A 17046-nucleotide genomic window follows, 5' to 3' on the forward strand; every position below is an offset into this window, starting at 1 on the left:
CAAAACCTGGTAGTCAGTGGGTTTCAAGTGTGATATTACTGTATGGAAAACAATTCCTCACTACTCTCATGTGTAGGCCATTTTAATAACTACTAACCAATATTACCTCAGGGCTTCCCCCTAAGATTTTTCTTTAGCAATGGAAGCTAATTTCCAATTGTACACATTTTGCCATGGCTTATGCCGTGTTCTTATGCTATCTGAGTGACTCAAACATTATAACAAAATCATTGGGGGCCCCATGCCATGACAATTTTTTGTAAATTTAGATTCTCTCTGACTGTTTAGTTTTGATTTTGGTGATTGTCGGTTCTCAAAGATGGTCTTATTTAAAATGATTTTGCAAATACTTCATATCTGGTTATAGTCGGTTAGGTTAACACAAACGTTTTACCATCACAAATTTGTAATATTTTATTTTTCCTTTTAAGTTGCGGCCACGATTTAGCAGTGGCGGTGTGCTGCTGCCAAATGCATATAGGTGAAACACTATACCTATAAGACAATACTGCTAAGAACTGTTCGACAATCAGATAACAGAAGATAACATCTCCTCCTTCTATTGTTTCTTATGCCTCTGCTATGCCTCTGTTGTGCCCCTTCCCTTTCGCAGCTATTAAAAGAGCAGTGGTGCTATGCAATGACAGCTGTTTCACTTTGCTCTTTGAAGTTGCCAAACAGTCTCACGCGGAGCCACTTAATATAAATGTCAGAGCCTCCATTCTGTCAGATGAACAATTCTAATGCAATAACACTGTACCTACATATACAGAGCACGTGTGTAAAAGAGACCGAGGTCTCAATATGTCTTCCCTGTTAAAATAAAAGGTTCAATCAAATAAAATAAAAAAACAAGACCTTAGAAATGGAGGTTTACTTCTCTAGTCACTATTATTGTTTAAGAATAATAAGAGAATAAGATAAGGCAGCTGGTATAAAATATGTTCAGGTGTTCACGCTTACGAGTCCGGGTAGATTAGACAGAACACATTGTTGCAGTCAGTTGTCAGATTTGGACAAGAGAACTCCCACTGCAGGTCTGCAGCAGTGGATCGGTGTTTAAATAGCCAGCCATCTTTCCTCTGGGAGGTGACACTGTGTATCTCTGCCTGAGTTGACATCTAGCTCTACACATTGCAAAAATCATATGAGCACGAAACCCTACACTGGCTAGGACGGAATAATTCAAATCTATAATTCAAATCAACCCATCCAGCAAACATGCCACAAAACATGCTTAAAAAGCTACCAATCAGCATTAGCTGTCTTCCAATCAGCATGTATAGAGCCTGGAGTGTTTCCTGCTCAGATCACATGGTCAGAAACCCCCGTGGCCCTAACAGGGCTCCTAACTAACCTTTTCCCTGGTGGCACCAGACCATGATAAAATCATTCACAGTGACACTTAAATAGTTTGATTCAAGAAATAAGTTGTTTCATCTAACATACAGGTGTCAAACTCAGTCCATGGAGGGCCATGTGCTGTGGGTTTTCACTCCCCCCTTGTGCTTGATGGATCAATTCAAGTTCACTGATTAGTTAGGAACTCCCCTCACCTGGTTGTCTGGGTCTTAATTGGACACATATTGAAAGCAAATAACAAAAACCAGGAGACACTCGGCCCTCCATAAAATGCATTTGACACCTGTGATCTAACATGTCCAAGCAGCAGGAATGCATAATTCAAGATATTGTATTGATCCCTCGCTATATGAGCCACGTTACGATTCCCACTTCGTGGGTTAACCCTATCGGTGCGATGCGTAGGGTGTTTGTCTTTCATACCAGTGATCTGGGTTTGCTTTTCCGAACCCACCTTTTGCTGCATTGGTGTAAGAAGTGAAATGGTGGGCATGAGTCATAGGAAGGCACAGCCCGGACGTGTGAGGGGGTTGAGTATTCAAAGCAGGAGAACTTGCCTTCCTGTTTGGAGGGGGCAGTGTAGTGATTCTTGCTATATATGCCACCGTACAATTCCCACCAAGTGAGTTGACCCTATTGGCGTGATGTGTAGGGTGTTTACCTGTCATGCCAGCGATGTGTGTTCGCGTCCTTCCTCCACTATGACTACATTATTTTGATGAGAAACCAGTGATTTTCATGAATTTGGGGGGTGACAATTAGGCCACTGTTGCCATATCAAAATAGGTCTCCAGAATTTGACTCCTTTGTTCAATAGATTAATTTGCTTATATCTTTTTTTGTGTACTCACATCACGTAGGCTAATTATTTGGGGAAAATTCACCATCTGAGGAAGTGGAAACCCAACTCATTAACTAGATCGCTAAATATAATATGCTCCTCGTTAGCCGTGTAATTGATTAATCTAACAGTAAATTGAATGGGTGGCGCAGTGGTCTGTCGCAGCCGGCCGCGACCGGGAGACTCATGGGGCAGCGCACAATTGGCCCAGCGCCGTCCGGGTTAGGGGAGGGTTTGGCCGGCAGAGCCGTTCTTGTCCCATCGCACACTAGCGGCTCCTGTGGCGGACCAGGCGCGCTGACAATGCGCGCTGACAATGCACATTGACACGGTCGCCAGGTGTACGGTGTTTCCTCCAACACGTTGGTGTGGCTGGATTCCGGGCTAAGCGGACATTGTCAAGAAGCAGTGCGGCTTGGCTGGGCTGGGTTGTGTTTCGGAGGATGCAAGGCTCTCAACCTTCGCCTCTCCCGAGTCCGTAAAGGAGTTGCAACGATGGAACAAGACTGTAACTACCAATTAGATACCACGAAGAAGAGGAGGAGAAAAAGGGGTAAAAAAACAAAATAAAAAAAGTTAACTTGAATGGGTAGTCGAATAGGCTACTACCCAATGATTTATTATTTATTTAAATTAAGATTTTAGGCGGTAGATCAGCGTTAATATTGCAGATAGATTGTAGCTTCCATCAATGTAATTGTCTGCATCACTTCCAATCCCCCATGTATTTTGTTGCCCAAATCCCCAAACTTTTGAACGGTAGTGTATATATATATATATATATATATATATATATATATCGCGTCGTCTTGCATAACAGTTCATAAACAACGTGCCATAGAATCAAGTACATCAAAAATCTATTTTGCAATCTAAATGGCACAGCTTTCAATTTGTTGGTCCTTAAATGAAGCTGCTTGGTTTAAAAAGTAAACTTTTTATTTAACCTTTATTTAACTAGGCAAGTCAGTTAAGAACAAATTCTTATTTACAATGACGGCCTACACCGACCAAACCCGGACGACGCTGGACCAATTGTGCACCGACCTATGGGACTCCCAATCACGGCCGGTTGTGATACAGAAAGCTGAGGCCCTCCTCACTTCAACGGTTAAAAATCCAAAAAACAGAATATTTGGCGTGAGCCGATAGAATTTGCAGCTCGCACCAATGCAACCAATTAAGAATTGTACTCTCACAGCCAAGTCAAAGGGTCGCAAAATGCGACTAAATGGTCGCAGTCTGAAGCCCTGCCTAATAATAGCATATAATTTAATTTTTCCTGACCACATGACCAGGAAAAAAACACCAGTTTCTATAGTTCACATGCATTTACCCAGAATGGCTACCACAATGTCATCTTTCAGGATCTCTATGGAGCCCCGAGACAGGAAGTAAAGTGCAGTTAGGACGTCTCCGCTGTGGACCAGGGTGTCCCCTGGGGGGGCGTGGGTGGTCTGGAAGCGCATGGCCAGGGCTCTCAGGCAGCCCTTGGTGGCTCCGTGGAAGGCCTTGCAGCTCTCCAACAGAGCCTGGTTGAGGTGGAGGCAGATATCTGCCTGCAGACACTCAGGGAAGCCTTTTAACACCTACAGTATTTGTAGAAAAATTTAACAATTATAGAATGCAACCACCAGGGATTCACCTCAGGAGTAAGGAAACAGTGTTTCACATGTATGTTGTCATTGTTATTATCACCCTTCTCAAATTATTAGTATTTCAATATGTTTTTATCTCCTGGAATTTAAAATAGGCTACCGGTTGTGACAAAAACAATAACAGAATATACTTACCTCTACAATACATGCAAATGATTCTGGGCTAAACTATTCCCCTGTTGCCCCACAACAGTCTTTCAGTGATGCAAATGCACATAACTATAAAACAGAGACCGTTAGGACCTTTTTCACAATGAAAGAGTTGTCAGAAGTTCTTCTACAGTATACTGTACTTGAAAAGGGAAAAGCACTACTGTATCCTTCAAGCAAGCTCATGCATCCACATGCACACTTTTTAGTATTTAAAAAAAATGGTTTTGTCTGTATATCGTTGTATTTGTGTGACTGTCCTTGTCTATCAGTGTTTTGTTACTTGTCATGTTTTGTGTTTTTTGTGGACCCCAGGATGAGTAGCTGTTGCTTCTGTAAAAGCTAATGGGGACACAAATAAAGCCAATCTGTGACATATGCCCTTGGCCTCAGCTCAAAGCACTCGGGTAATTGTAATCTGGCATGCATGTGGAAGCTCAGCGTTGAGCTGTTGGCACACAGGAGATGGTATGGAAACTCAAACACCTCACTCAAAAACTGAATAGAAAAGTGATGATGATGGATTATGGTGTTGCTGGTTGTCTACTGTCTACACATGAGCTAGTATGATATATTTTGCGAGCAAAATATTATGATTTTAAAAGCCAAACAAAAATGTAAAGCAATTAAGCTTAACATGGAAATGGTTACAATTCATACTTTCACATATGTACCTCCTGCTCTTACCAGCGTAGATGTTATTCCATTTGAAAAGCAGAAATGAAAAAAACATTTTTTTTAAACATTTTGCATGAGGATCACATTGGCAAGAAAGAGGATTGAACTATGTTGGTATGCTGATTTGAGGTTCTGTTGTTTACCGTGTTCATGTCGATGCCGTTGGTGTAGGTCCAGGAGTGTTGGAAATACTCCTCCAGTCTCTGCTTTAGCGGGTTGGGGATCTGGTGGAAGCGGATGAACTCTCGAACCCGGAGCATCTGGGTGTGGTACCTGGCCGTGCCCGAGTACAGCCGCTGGATGATAGCTGACACGTTACCGAAGATGCTGGCATACATGAGGGCTGCACAACACACAGACAAAAGTAACAGTCACCAGTCCTTTGTGCCATCTATTAGCACAATGAATCTTGTGAATGTTAGTTCATTCTAACATTCCGAGCAGCTAAGTAAAAGGAAATAGGAAGTATCAGACTCACAGCCGATCAGCATGACACAGATGGAGAAGATCTTTTCTGAGTTGGTATTTGGGGAGACATTCCCAAAGCCCACGCTGGTTAGACTGCTGAACGTGAAGTAAAGTGCTGTGACGTATTTGTCTTTGATGGAGGGCCCAGAGTTAGGGTCACTGAAGTTATACCTCTTGCCAATGGATACCCCAAGATTGTCGAGCCAACCAATGTTGTGCTCCAGGTAAGGCTTCTCCACATTGCCAATGGCGTACCATATGCAAGCTAGCCAGTGAGCGATGAGTGCAAAGATGCACATAAGTAGTATGAGTACAGCCGCTCCGTACTCAGAGTAACGGTCCAGTTTCCGGGCAACACGCACCAATCGCAGAAGTCGGGCTGTCTTCAATAGGCCAATCAGAGTGGTGGTCTAAAGAGACAAGACATGGTACATAATTAGCAAGGTCTCCGGTAATAAGAGAGACATAATCAGACCTTGTGAAACATGTTCCTTGCATTCACCTTTTACCAAATGTGAATAATACATTTTATGCAAAGTTGGTACTTATTTACTGTATTTGACATCACAAAGATGCATTGGAAATATATTTCAGAGCTCAGCCATTACCAACAGATGTTTTACCAAAAAAGAGTCAACGTCACTTCATCAACATTAGTAATGAGTTTTCTCTAGACTCCACTCAACAGTACAATTCAAAGATTCTTAATCTTGGCGACTTTCTATGTAATGGCTCTGGTCAATGTCAAACTAACACGGAACTGTGAAACAAAGAGCACACAGATAAAATCTGCTTTATTGATGTCTGGGCAGGAGGAAAGTAACACAATGAACGAGTCCCAGGGAGGTTGCTGTTCGCTCTGTCTCATCAACAATGGCTCTAGCAACATTTATACAATTGTCACCTCCAAGGAGATCATTTATTTACCTGACAATTATAATATGGCCCTGGAAAGTGAGGCTAGTAGCTGCGTTTGGTTATTTTCAGAGGCTCTTTAACGGATAAAACTGACAGTGATTCTTATGCACAGTACCAGTCAAAAGGGTGGACACACCTACTCATTCAAGGGTTTTTCTTTATTTTTGCTATTTTCTACATTGTAGTATAATAGTGAAAACATAAACTATTAAATAACACATACAGTTGAAGTCGGAAGTTTACATACTTAGGTTAGAGTAATTAAAACTCGTTTTTCAACCACTCCACACATTTCTTGTTAACAAACTATAGTTTTGGCAAGTCAGTTAGGACATCTACTTTGTGCATGACACAAGTAATTTTTCCAACAATTGTTTACAGACAGATTATTTCACTTATAATTCACTGTATCACAATTCCAGTGGGTCAGAAGTTTACATTCACTAAATTGCCTGTGCCTTTAAACAGCTTGGAAAATTCCAGAAAATTATGTCATGGCTTTAGAAGCTTCTGATAGGCTAATTGACATAATTTGAGTCAATTGGAGGTGTACCTGTGGATGTATTTCAAGGCCTACCTTCAAACTCAGTGCCTCTTTGCTTGACATCATGGGAAAATCAAAAGAAATCAGCCAAGACCTCAGAGAAAAAATTGTAGACCTCCACAAGTCTGGTTCATCATTGGGAGCAATTTCCAAACATTTTTAAGGTACCTAGTTCATCTGTACAAACAATAGTACGCAAGTATAAACACCATGGGACCACGCAGCCAGTATACCTCTCAAGAAGGAGATGTGTTCTGTCTCCTAGAGATGAACCAACTTTGGTGCGAAAAGTGCAAATCATTCCCAGAACAATAGCAAAGGACCTTGTGAAGATGCTAGAGGAAACAGGTACAAAAGTATCTATATCCACAGTAAAACGAGTCCTATATCAACATAACTCGAAAGGCCGCTCAGCAAGGAAGAAGCCACTGCTCCAAAACCGCCATAAAAAGCCAGACTATGGTTTGCAACTGCACATGGGAACAAAGATCGTACTTTTTGGAGAAATGTCCTCTGGTCTGATGAAACAAAAATAGAACCGTTTGGCCATAATGGCCATCGTTATGTTCGGAAGAAAATGGGGGAGGCCTGCAAGTCGAAGAACACCATCCCAACCGTGAAGCACAGGGGTGGCAGCATCATGTTGTGGGGGTGCTTTGCTGCAGGAGGGACTGGTGCACTTCACAAAATTGATGGCATCATGAGGCAGGAAAATTATGTGGATATATTGAAGCAACATCTCAAGACATCAGTCAGGAAGTTAAAGCTTGGTCGCAAATGGACAATGACCCCAAGCATTCCAAAGTTGTGGCAAAATGGTTTAAGGACAACAAAGTCAAGGTATTGGAGTGGCCATCACAAAGCCCTGACCTCAATCCTATAGAAAACTTGTGGGCAGAACTGAAAAAGGTTGTGCGAGCAAGGAGGCCTACAAACCTGACTCAGTTACACCAGCTCTGTCAGGAGGAATGGGCCAAAATTCACCCAACTTATTGTGGGAAGCTTGTAGAAGGCTATCCGAAACGTTTGACCCAAGTTAAACAATTTAAAGGCAATGCTCCCAAATACTAATTGAGTGTATGTAAACTTCTGACCCACTGGGAATGTGATGAAAGAAATAAAAGCTGAAATAAATCATTCACTCTACTATTATTCTGACATTTCACATTCTTAAAATAAAGTGGTGATTTGGGTTGGTGCCCCCCCTTGGGTTGTGCTGTGACGGAGATCTTTGTGGGCTATACTCAGCCTTGTCTCAGGATGGTAAGTTGGTGGTTGAAGATATCCCTCTAGTGGTGTGGGGGCTGAGCTTTGGCAAAGTGGGTGGGGTTATATCCTGCCTGTTTGGCCCTGTCTGGTGGTATCGTCGGACAGGACCACAGTGTCTCCTGACCCCTCCTGTCTCAGCCTCCAGTATTTATGCTGCAGTAGTTTGTGTCGGGGAGCTAGGGTCAGTCTGTTATATCTGGAGTATTTCTCCTGTCTTATCCGGGGTCCTGTGTGAATTTAAGTATGCTCTCTCTAATTCTTTCTTTCTCGGAGGACCTGAGCCCTAGGACCATGCCTCAGTACTACCTGGCCTGATGACTCCTTGCTGTCCCCAGTCCACCTGGCCGTGCTGCTGCTCCAGTTTCAACTGTTCTGCCTGTGGATATGGAACCCTGACCTGTTCACCGGACGTGCTACCTGTCCCAGACCTGCTGTTTTCAACTCTCTAGAGACAGCAGGAGCAGTAGAGATACTCTGAATGATCGGCTATGAAAAGCCAACTGACAATTACTCCTGAGGTGCTGACCTGTTGCACCCTCGACAACCACTGTGATTATTATTATTTGACCCTGCTGGTCATCTATGAACATTTGAACATCTTGGCCATGTTCTGTTATAATCTCCATCCGGCGCAGCCAGCAGAGGACTGGCCACCCATCATAGCCTGGTTCCTCTCTAGGTTTCTTCCTAGGTTCTGGCCTTTCTAGGGAGGTTTTCCTAGCCACCGTGCTTCTACACCTGCATTGTTGCTGTTTGGTGTTTTAGGCTGGGTTTCTGTACAGCACTTTGACATCAGCTGATGTAAGAAGGGCTTTATAAATACTTATTATTTACTAGGATTAAATGTCAGGAATTGTGAAAAACTGAGTTTAAATATATTTGGCTAAGGTGTATGTAAACTTCTGACTTCAACTGTATAGAACCATGTAGAAACCAAAAAAAGTGTTAAAGAAATCTAAATATATTTGAGATTCTTCAAAGTAGCCACCCTTTGCCTTGATGACAGCTTTGCACACTCTTGGCATTCTCTCAACCAGCTTCATGAGGTAGTCACCTGGAATGCATTTCAATTAACAGGTGTGCCTTGTTAAAAGTTAATTCGTGGAATTTCTTCCCTTCTTAATAAGTTTGAGCCAATCAGTTGTGTTGTGACAAGGTAGGGGTGGTATACAGAAGATAGCCCTATTTGGTAAAAGACCAAGTCCGTAAGATGGCCAGAACAGCTCAAATAAGCAAAGAGAAACGACAGTCCATCATTACTTTAAGACATGAAGGTCAGTCAATCTGGAAAATTTCAAGAACTTTTAACATTTCTTCAAGTGCTGTCGCAAAAACCATCAAGCGCTATGATGAAACTGCCTTTCATGAGGAATGCCACAGGAAAGGAAGACCCAGAGTTACCTCTGCTGCAGAAGATAAGTTCATTAGAGTTACCAGCCTCAGAAATTGCAGCCCAAATAAATGCTACACAGAGTTCAAGTAACAGACATCTCAACATCAACTGTCCAGAGGAGACTATGTGAATCAGGCCTTCGTGGTCGATATGCTGCAAAGAAACCACTACTAAAGGATACCAATAATAAGAAGAGATTTTCTTGGGCCAAGAAATATGAGCAATTGACATTAGACCAAACAAAATCTGTTTTTAGGTCTAAGGAGTCCAAATTCAAGATTTTTGGTTCCAACCGCTGTGTCTTTGCTAGACGCAGAGTAGGTGAACGGATGATCTCCGCATATGTGGTTCCCACCGTGACGCATGGAGGAAGAGGTGTGTGATGGTGTGGGGGTGCTTTTCTGGTGACACTGTCTGTGATTTATTTAGAATTCAAGGCACACTTAACCAGCATGGCTACCACAGCATTCTGCAGTGATACGCCATCCCATCTGGTTTGCGCTTAATGTGACTATAATTTGTTTTTCTTATTTTATTTTGTTTGTTTTTGAATTTTCTCCCCAATTTCGTGGTATCCAATTGTTAGTAGTTACTATCTTGTCTCATTGCTACAACTCCCGTACGGGCTCGGGAGAGACGAAGGTCGAAAGCCATGCGTCCTCCAAAACACAACCCAACCATGCCGCACTGCTTCTTAACACAGCGCACATCCAACCCAGCGCGCATCCAAGTGCCAGCCGCACCAATGTGTCGGAGGAAACACCGTGCACCTGGCGACCTTGGTTAGCGCGCACTGTGCCCGGCCCGCCACAGGAGTTGCTGGTGCACGATGAGACAAGGATATCCCTAACGGCCAAACCCTCTCTAACCCGGACAACGCTAGGCCAATTGTGCGTCGCCCCACGGACCTCCCGGTCGTGGCCGGCTGCGACAGAGCGCGAACCCAGAATCTCTGGTGGCACAGCTAGCGCTGCGATGCAGTGCCCTAGACCACTGCGCCACCCGGGAGGCCCTATAATTTGTTTTTCAACGGGACAATGACCCACCATCTCCATGCTGTGTAAGGGCTATTTGACCAAGAAGGAGAGTGATGGAGTGCTGCATCAGATGACCTGGCCTCCACAATCACCTGACCTCAACCCAATTGAGATGGTTAGGGATGAGTTGGACCACAGAGTGATGGAAAGGCAGCCAAAAAGTGCTCAGCATATGTGGGAACTCTTTCAAGACTGTTGGAAAAGCATTCCAGGTGAAGCTGGTTGAGAGAATGCCAAGAGTATGCAAAGCTGTCATCAAGGTAAAGGGTGGCTACTTTGAAGAATGTAAAATATAATTAATACATTTTTGGTTACTACATGATTCCATATGTGTTATTTCATAGTTTTGATGTCTTCACTATTATTCTATGATGTAGAAAATAGTAAAAATAAAGAAAAACCCTTGAATGAGTAGGTGTGTCCAAATGTTTGACTAGTGCTCTATGTGTGGCTGAGCCCGTGGTGTGGCTGATGGAGTATGTTTGCTGAATGGCCTTAGATTTCAGAGTTGAAGCTGCAGTGAGACATGGCTGCAGGACAATATGTGAAACAGGTACAATTGAAAACATTGATAATTTCCTCCAATTCTATGCATTTTGCTATGTTCTTTTGCTGAAACTTAATACCAAAATGTTTTGGGAATTTTCAGTTCCACTCACTGTCTAGCTGATTATTTTATTTTAAATGATATTGGTCCATTATCTTTTCTACATACTTTATATGTGGTTTTTACACTGAAAGCTTTTTGGCCGCTAGACTAACTTACCAATCTAAAAAAAGAAGATCTAACATGGGCTAATTTTATGGCTATCAATTACTGACATAAAGAGGAAAAACTGCTGATGCACTTGCAACAAGTTTTTTTTTAGGGGGGGGCTTCAAAAGGGGTGGGGCCCGCAGGCCACCAGTTGCCCATCCCTGATCTAGCTCCACATAGGGCTTATATAAACAACGTGGTCTGAGGTAACGTTAACGTTAGCTAGCACTAGAGGGTAAGGTTAGGTTTAAGGTGAAGGAGTTAGGTTAAAGGGTTCAAGTTAGGGTTAGGGGGAAGGGTTAGGGAAAGGGCCTAGGGTTAGGGGAAAAGATAGCTAACATTATAAGTAGTTGCAAAGTAGCTATTTAAGTAGTTCAAATGCTAAAGTTGTCTGTGATGAGATTCGAACGTGCAACGTTTGGTTTGCTTCAGACCCATCCATCCACCCTGACCAACCACCCTCCTTTTGCCTTAAGTAACCTTCTATCTTATGTAACCATACCAAACATAACATATAATATTAATTTGAGTGTCCTGGATTTAAGTTTACTATGTTACGTCTAATCTATGAGACCACTCTGATATAATAGCACAGCAAGTCCTTTACCAACATAAAATAGACTCCATATTAACATGCCCTCTAAAGCCCAATTTTAATAACTCGTCAAGGAGTGCAAGTCAGGCCAAAACACACAATGCAACAATATCAAAGATTTTACTGAGTTACAGTTCATATGAGGAAATCAGTAAATTCCAATAAATAAATTAGGTCCTAGTATATGGATTTCACGACTGGGCAGGGGCACAGCCATGGGTGGGCCTGGGAGGTCATCGGCCCACCCACTGGGGAGCCATGCCCAGCCAATCAGAATGAGGTTTTCCCCACAAAAGGGCTTTATTACAGAGAGAAATACTCCACAGTTTCATCAGCTTTCTGGGTGGCTGGTCTCAGACGATCCCGCAGGTGAAGAAGCTGGATTGTGGAGGTCCTGGGCTGGTGTGGTTAAACGTGGTCTGCGGTTGTGAAGCCATTTGGACGTACTGCCAAATTCTCTAAAGAGACATTATCTTTAATAAATTTGCAAAACATTCTAAAAACCTGTTTTAACTTTGTCATTATGGGGTATTGCGTGTAGATTTATTTATTTAATCAATTTTAGAATAAGGCTGGAACTTAACAAAATGTGGAATTAGTGAAGGGCTCTGAATACTTTCCAAATGCACGGTGTGTGGATATATATACACTACCGTTAAAAAGTTTGGGGTCACTTAGAAATGTCCTTGTTTTTGAAAGAAAAGCACATTTTTGGTCCATTAAAATTATATAAAATTGATCAGAAATAAAGTGTAGACATTGTTAATGTTGTAAATGACTATTGTAGCTGGAAATGGCAGATTTTTAATGGAATATCTACATAGGCTTCCAGAGGCCCATTATCAGAAACCACCACTGTGTTCCAATGGAACATTGTGTTAGCTAATCCAAGTTTATAATTTTAAAAGGCTAATTGATCATTAGAAAACCCTTTTGCAATTATGTTAGCACAGCTGAAAACCGTTGTCCTGATTAAAGAAGCAATACAACTGGCCTTCTTTAGACTAGTTGAGTATCTGGAGCATCAGAATTTGTGGGTTTGATTACAGGCTCAAAATGGCCAGAAACAAAGAGCTTTCTTCTAAAACTCATCAGTCTATTCTTGTTCTGAGAAATGAAGGCTATTCCATGTGAGAAATTGCCAAGAAACTGAAGATCTGGTACAACGCTGTGTACTACTCCATTCACAGAACAGCGCAAACTGGCTCTAACCAGAATAGAAAGAGAAATGGGAGGCCCCGATGCACAACAGAGCAAGAGGACAAGTACATTAGAGTGTCTAGTTTGAGAAACAGACGCCTCATAAGATCTCAACTGTCAGCTTCATTAAATAGTACCCGCAAAACACCAGTCTCAACGTCAACAGTGAAGAGGCGATGAGAGTTCCTCTGTCCAGTGCCTGTGTTATTTTGTCCATCTTAATATTTTATTTTTATTGGCCAGTCTGAGATATGGCTTTTTCTTTGCAACTCTGCCTAGAATGCCAGCATCCCGGAGTCGCCTCTTCACTGTTGACATTGAAACTGGTGTTTTGCAGGTACTAGTTTTTGGGGGTATCTGTACCCCCATAGTCTTTACTATTTATATGTTTGACTACTTTTACTTTTACTACACTTTTACTACATACCAAAAGAAAATCTTGTACTTTTTACTCCATACATTTCCCCTGACAACCCAAAGTACTCGTTACATTTTGAATGCTTAGCAGAACAGGAAAATTGTGAAATTCACGCACTTCATCAAGAGAACATGTGGTCATCCCTACTGCTTATGTTCTGGTGGACTTACTAAACACAAATGCATCTTTTGTAAATAATGTCTGAGTGTTGGAGTGTGCCCTTGGCTTTCCATACATTTTTGAAACAAGAAAATGTTGCTGTCTGCTTTGCTTAATATAAGAAATATGAAATTATTTATACTTTTACTTTTGATAGTTAAGTATATTTTAGCAATTACATTTACTTAAAGTATATTTAAAACCAAATACTTTCACTCAAGTAGTATTTTACTGGGTGACTTAAACTTTTACTTGAATAACTTTCTATGAAAGGTATCTAAAGTATGACAATTGGGTATGTTTTCCACCACTGCATATTGACATAGTATAAGTTATGGCAAAATGTGTATAAAAGCAGGAAATTCGCTTTAAAACAGCAACAACAAAAAAATCCACCTCATGCCAAAATGGATAGAATTATCTGTAAAACTGCAACTTTTTTCTCTCTGCCCCATGGCAAAATGAATAGAATTGCATTATATTTGTTATAAAATTGTTACATTTACTCTACGCCCGATGACAAAATGTGTAGAATAGCTATGTCACAATGGGACGCTGGACTACTGCATCTCAGCTGTGGACTATGATTTACGCTTAAGCAGCTAAAGCATGAGAGAGACCCTAAAAACAGCGTGGGAGCCTGCTGGCTTGGTTATGAAGCTCCCTGATCATTCTGTTAGACACCAACTGTGCTTAGAAAGGGCAAAGATGTGAATCCATTAACACTTGCAGGTTGTGATAAAATAGCTCAATAAAGCAAACTGATAAAAATGGTCACCAATTACCCCTAAGCACAGGCTGTAGGTCTACTGAACAACCTGTTTCATAGGCATGGTGCAGTTTCATCCAACACATACAGTACATGAAAACATCTGTAAAAAAAAAAAGTACATTTTGAAAGGAAAAAGTGAGACAAACCTTGGTAGCATAGAAGACAATGGGGCTAAATTGAACATTGAATGATTTTGTATTCAATTAAATTGTGACATGCTGAAATTAAACAATGACTCCGCACCGTTTTTTATTTTGATTTGTTGTCAATATTCACTGACTGACTTTAAAAATATATATATACTTAACCTTTATATAAATAGGCAAGTCAGTTAAGAACAAATTCTTATTTACAATGACAGCCTACCCCGGCCAAAACCTAACCCAGACGACGCTGGGCCAATTGTGCACCGCCCTATGGGACTCCCAATCCCGGCCGGTTGTGATACAGCCTGGAATCGAACCAGGATCTGTAGTGACACCTCTAGTACTGAAATGCAGTGCCTTAGACCGCTGCACCACTCGATGGTAATGTAGAATGTTCATTCAAATTATGTTAAGTGATGTGGCTCATGCAATGGAATGCATTTTTTTGTAATGTCATTTGAGTTGATTCAACCTATGTTAAAAAAACAAGGTTAAGACAATATAATAATTCCATGCGTAAGCGTTAGAAAATAACTAACTAGCAACGCTGGTCTCATGAATTGCAAAGGGTTAGGGGAAATTGGAACCTCGTTGTCTCGTTGTCTTAACATTGTAATCTTCTACCTAGGATTCAACAAATCACAGCACAGATTGATGGGTACACTTCCTGCTTTTACTTTCTGCTTTGCTCCAATGGGTAGACTCACATGTCCACCAATCCACCCATTATGCCATCATTGACTTGAATGGGAACGCCTGTTCTATTCAATCTTATTTCCATGGGTGTGCCAACAGAGCATGATAAAGCACTGAAATGATATTCCCTCATTAACAAACAAGCAAACATGCCGGCCTACCCAGGGCTGGATTAATGCAGGGGCTTACAGGGAAGCCCCTGGACCAAAGCCCACAGGAGCCCACTCTCAATGTTCAAAATACACCAGAAAGCATAATTTAGCCACAGAGAATCAATAGTTTCAAAAAACAACTGTGAATGAAGTTTTATCACAATCACATACATGTAACTGCTAAGATAAAGGAAACACCAACATAATGTGTTTTAATAGGGTGTTGGGCCACTACGAGCTGCCAGAACAGATTCAGTGTGCCTAAGCATAGACTCTACAAGTGGACCTAAACCATGGCAGGAAAATGCACCCCACACCATAACATATACTTTGTATCCCTCATTTACTTATTTATTTTATTTTGGCAGTTACCAGTATGCCTACCGTCAGTAAGGCAGCAATTTGGGCAGAATGCCAGCCAAATATAGAACAGCTTGTTGCGTTGTGGCCATAGACATATAATCCATAGAAGGGTTTTGGAACTTCTTACCCTGGCATTTTGACTGTTAAACTCATGGGTACACTACAGTGGCAATGGATGCCATTCCTGACTTGAATGGGAACTGCTATCTATGGACTAAATTTCTATGGCTGGTTTCAGCTGTCAGTTTGGCTTTTTAAATTGTCTAAATACATACATTTACATTTGAGTAATTTAACAGACACTCTTATCTAGTGGGATTTGCTGGGACAACGTCAGATTATCACCTAGTCGACTCAGGAATTCGATCCAACGACCTTTTGGTTATTGGCCCAACACTCTTAACCTCTAGGCTACAATCACGAGAAAAAAGTACAGTTTGTAAAGCAAAGTTTATTTAGTAGCCTACTGTAGTATGTATATACAGTGCATTCGGAAACTATTCAGACCCCCTGACCTTTTCCACATTTTGTTACGTTACAGCCTTATTCTACAATGTATTAAACATCTTTTCCCCCCTAAACGCAATACCCCATAATGACAAAGCAAAAACAGGTTTGCACATTTATTTAAAAAAAGAGACTGAAATATCACATTTACATTAGTATTCAAACCCTTTACTCAGTACTTTGTTGACACACCTTTGGCAGCAATGACAGCTTCGAGTCTTCTTGGGTATGACGCTACAAGCTTGGCACACCTGTATTTAGGTAGTTTCTCCCATTCTTCTCTGCAGATCCTCCCAAGCTCTGTCAGGTCGGATGGGGAGCATCGCTGCACAGCTATTTTCAGGTCTCTCCAGAGATATTGATCGGGTTCAAGTCTGGGCTCTATCTGGGCCACTCAAGGACTTTCAGAGACTTGTCCCGAAGCCACTCCTGCGTTGTCTTGGCTGTGTGTTTAGGGTCGTTGTCCTGTTGGAATGTCAAATTTCGCTCCAGTCTGAGGTCCTGAGCACTCTGTAGCAGGTTTTCATCAAGGATCTCTCTGTACTTGCATCCGTTCATCTTTCCCTTGATCCTGACTAGTCTCCCAGTCCCTGCCGCTGAAAAATTTCCCTGCAGCATGATGCTGTCACCACCATGCTTCACCGTAGGGATGGTGCCAGGTTTTCTCCAGATGTGACGCTTGGCATTCAGGCCATAAAGTTAAATCTTGGTTTCATCAGACCAGAGAATCTTGTTTCTCATGGTATGACCATCGGGTTCTTGGTCACCTTCCTGACCAAGGCCCTTCTCCCCGATTGCCCAGTTTGGTTGGGCAGCCAGCTCTAGGAAGAGTCTTGGTGGTTCCAAACTTCTTCCATTTAAGAAGGAAGGAGACCACTGTGTTCTTGGGGACCTTCAATGCTGAAAACATTTTTGGTACCCTTCCCCAGATCTGTGCCTCCAAATGTCTAAAAACCTGTTTTC

The 17046-nt window shown here is 41.9% G+C and overlaps 1 protein-coding gene across 4 annotated transcripts in view; it reads right to left on the reverse strand.

The window, feature by feature from the left end:
• The window catches only part of LOC139538449 (voltage-gated inwardly rectifying potassium channel KCNH7-like), a 48081-nt gene that overhangs the window by 8999 nt on the left and 22036 nt on the right, over window positions 1-17046 (reverse strand). For all 4 annotated transcript variants that reach the window (XM_071340512.1, XM_071340510.1, XM_071340511.1 and 1 more), the window contains 3 exons: window positions 5168-5567; window positions 4833-5032; window positions 3540-3792 (listed from right to left, as the gene is read on the reverse strand). In XM_071340512.1, the coding sequence (XP_071196613.1) occupies window positions 3540-3792; window positions 4833-5032; window positions 5168-5567 (853 nt within the window). The remainder of the gene's footprint in view (window positions 1-3539; window positions 3793-4832; window positions 5033-5167; window positions 5568-17046) is intronic.

This window comes from Salvelinus alpinus, chromosome 14 (genome assembly GCF_045679555.1).
Source record: "Salvelinus alpinus chromosome 14, SLU_Salpinus.1, whole genome shotgun sequence".
NCBI classification, from domain to species: domain Eukaryota; kingdom Metazoa; phylum Chordata; class Actinopteri; order Salmoniformes; family Salmonidae; genus Salvelinus; species Salvelinus alpinus.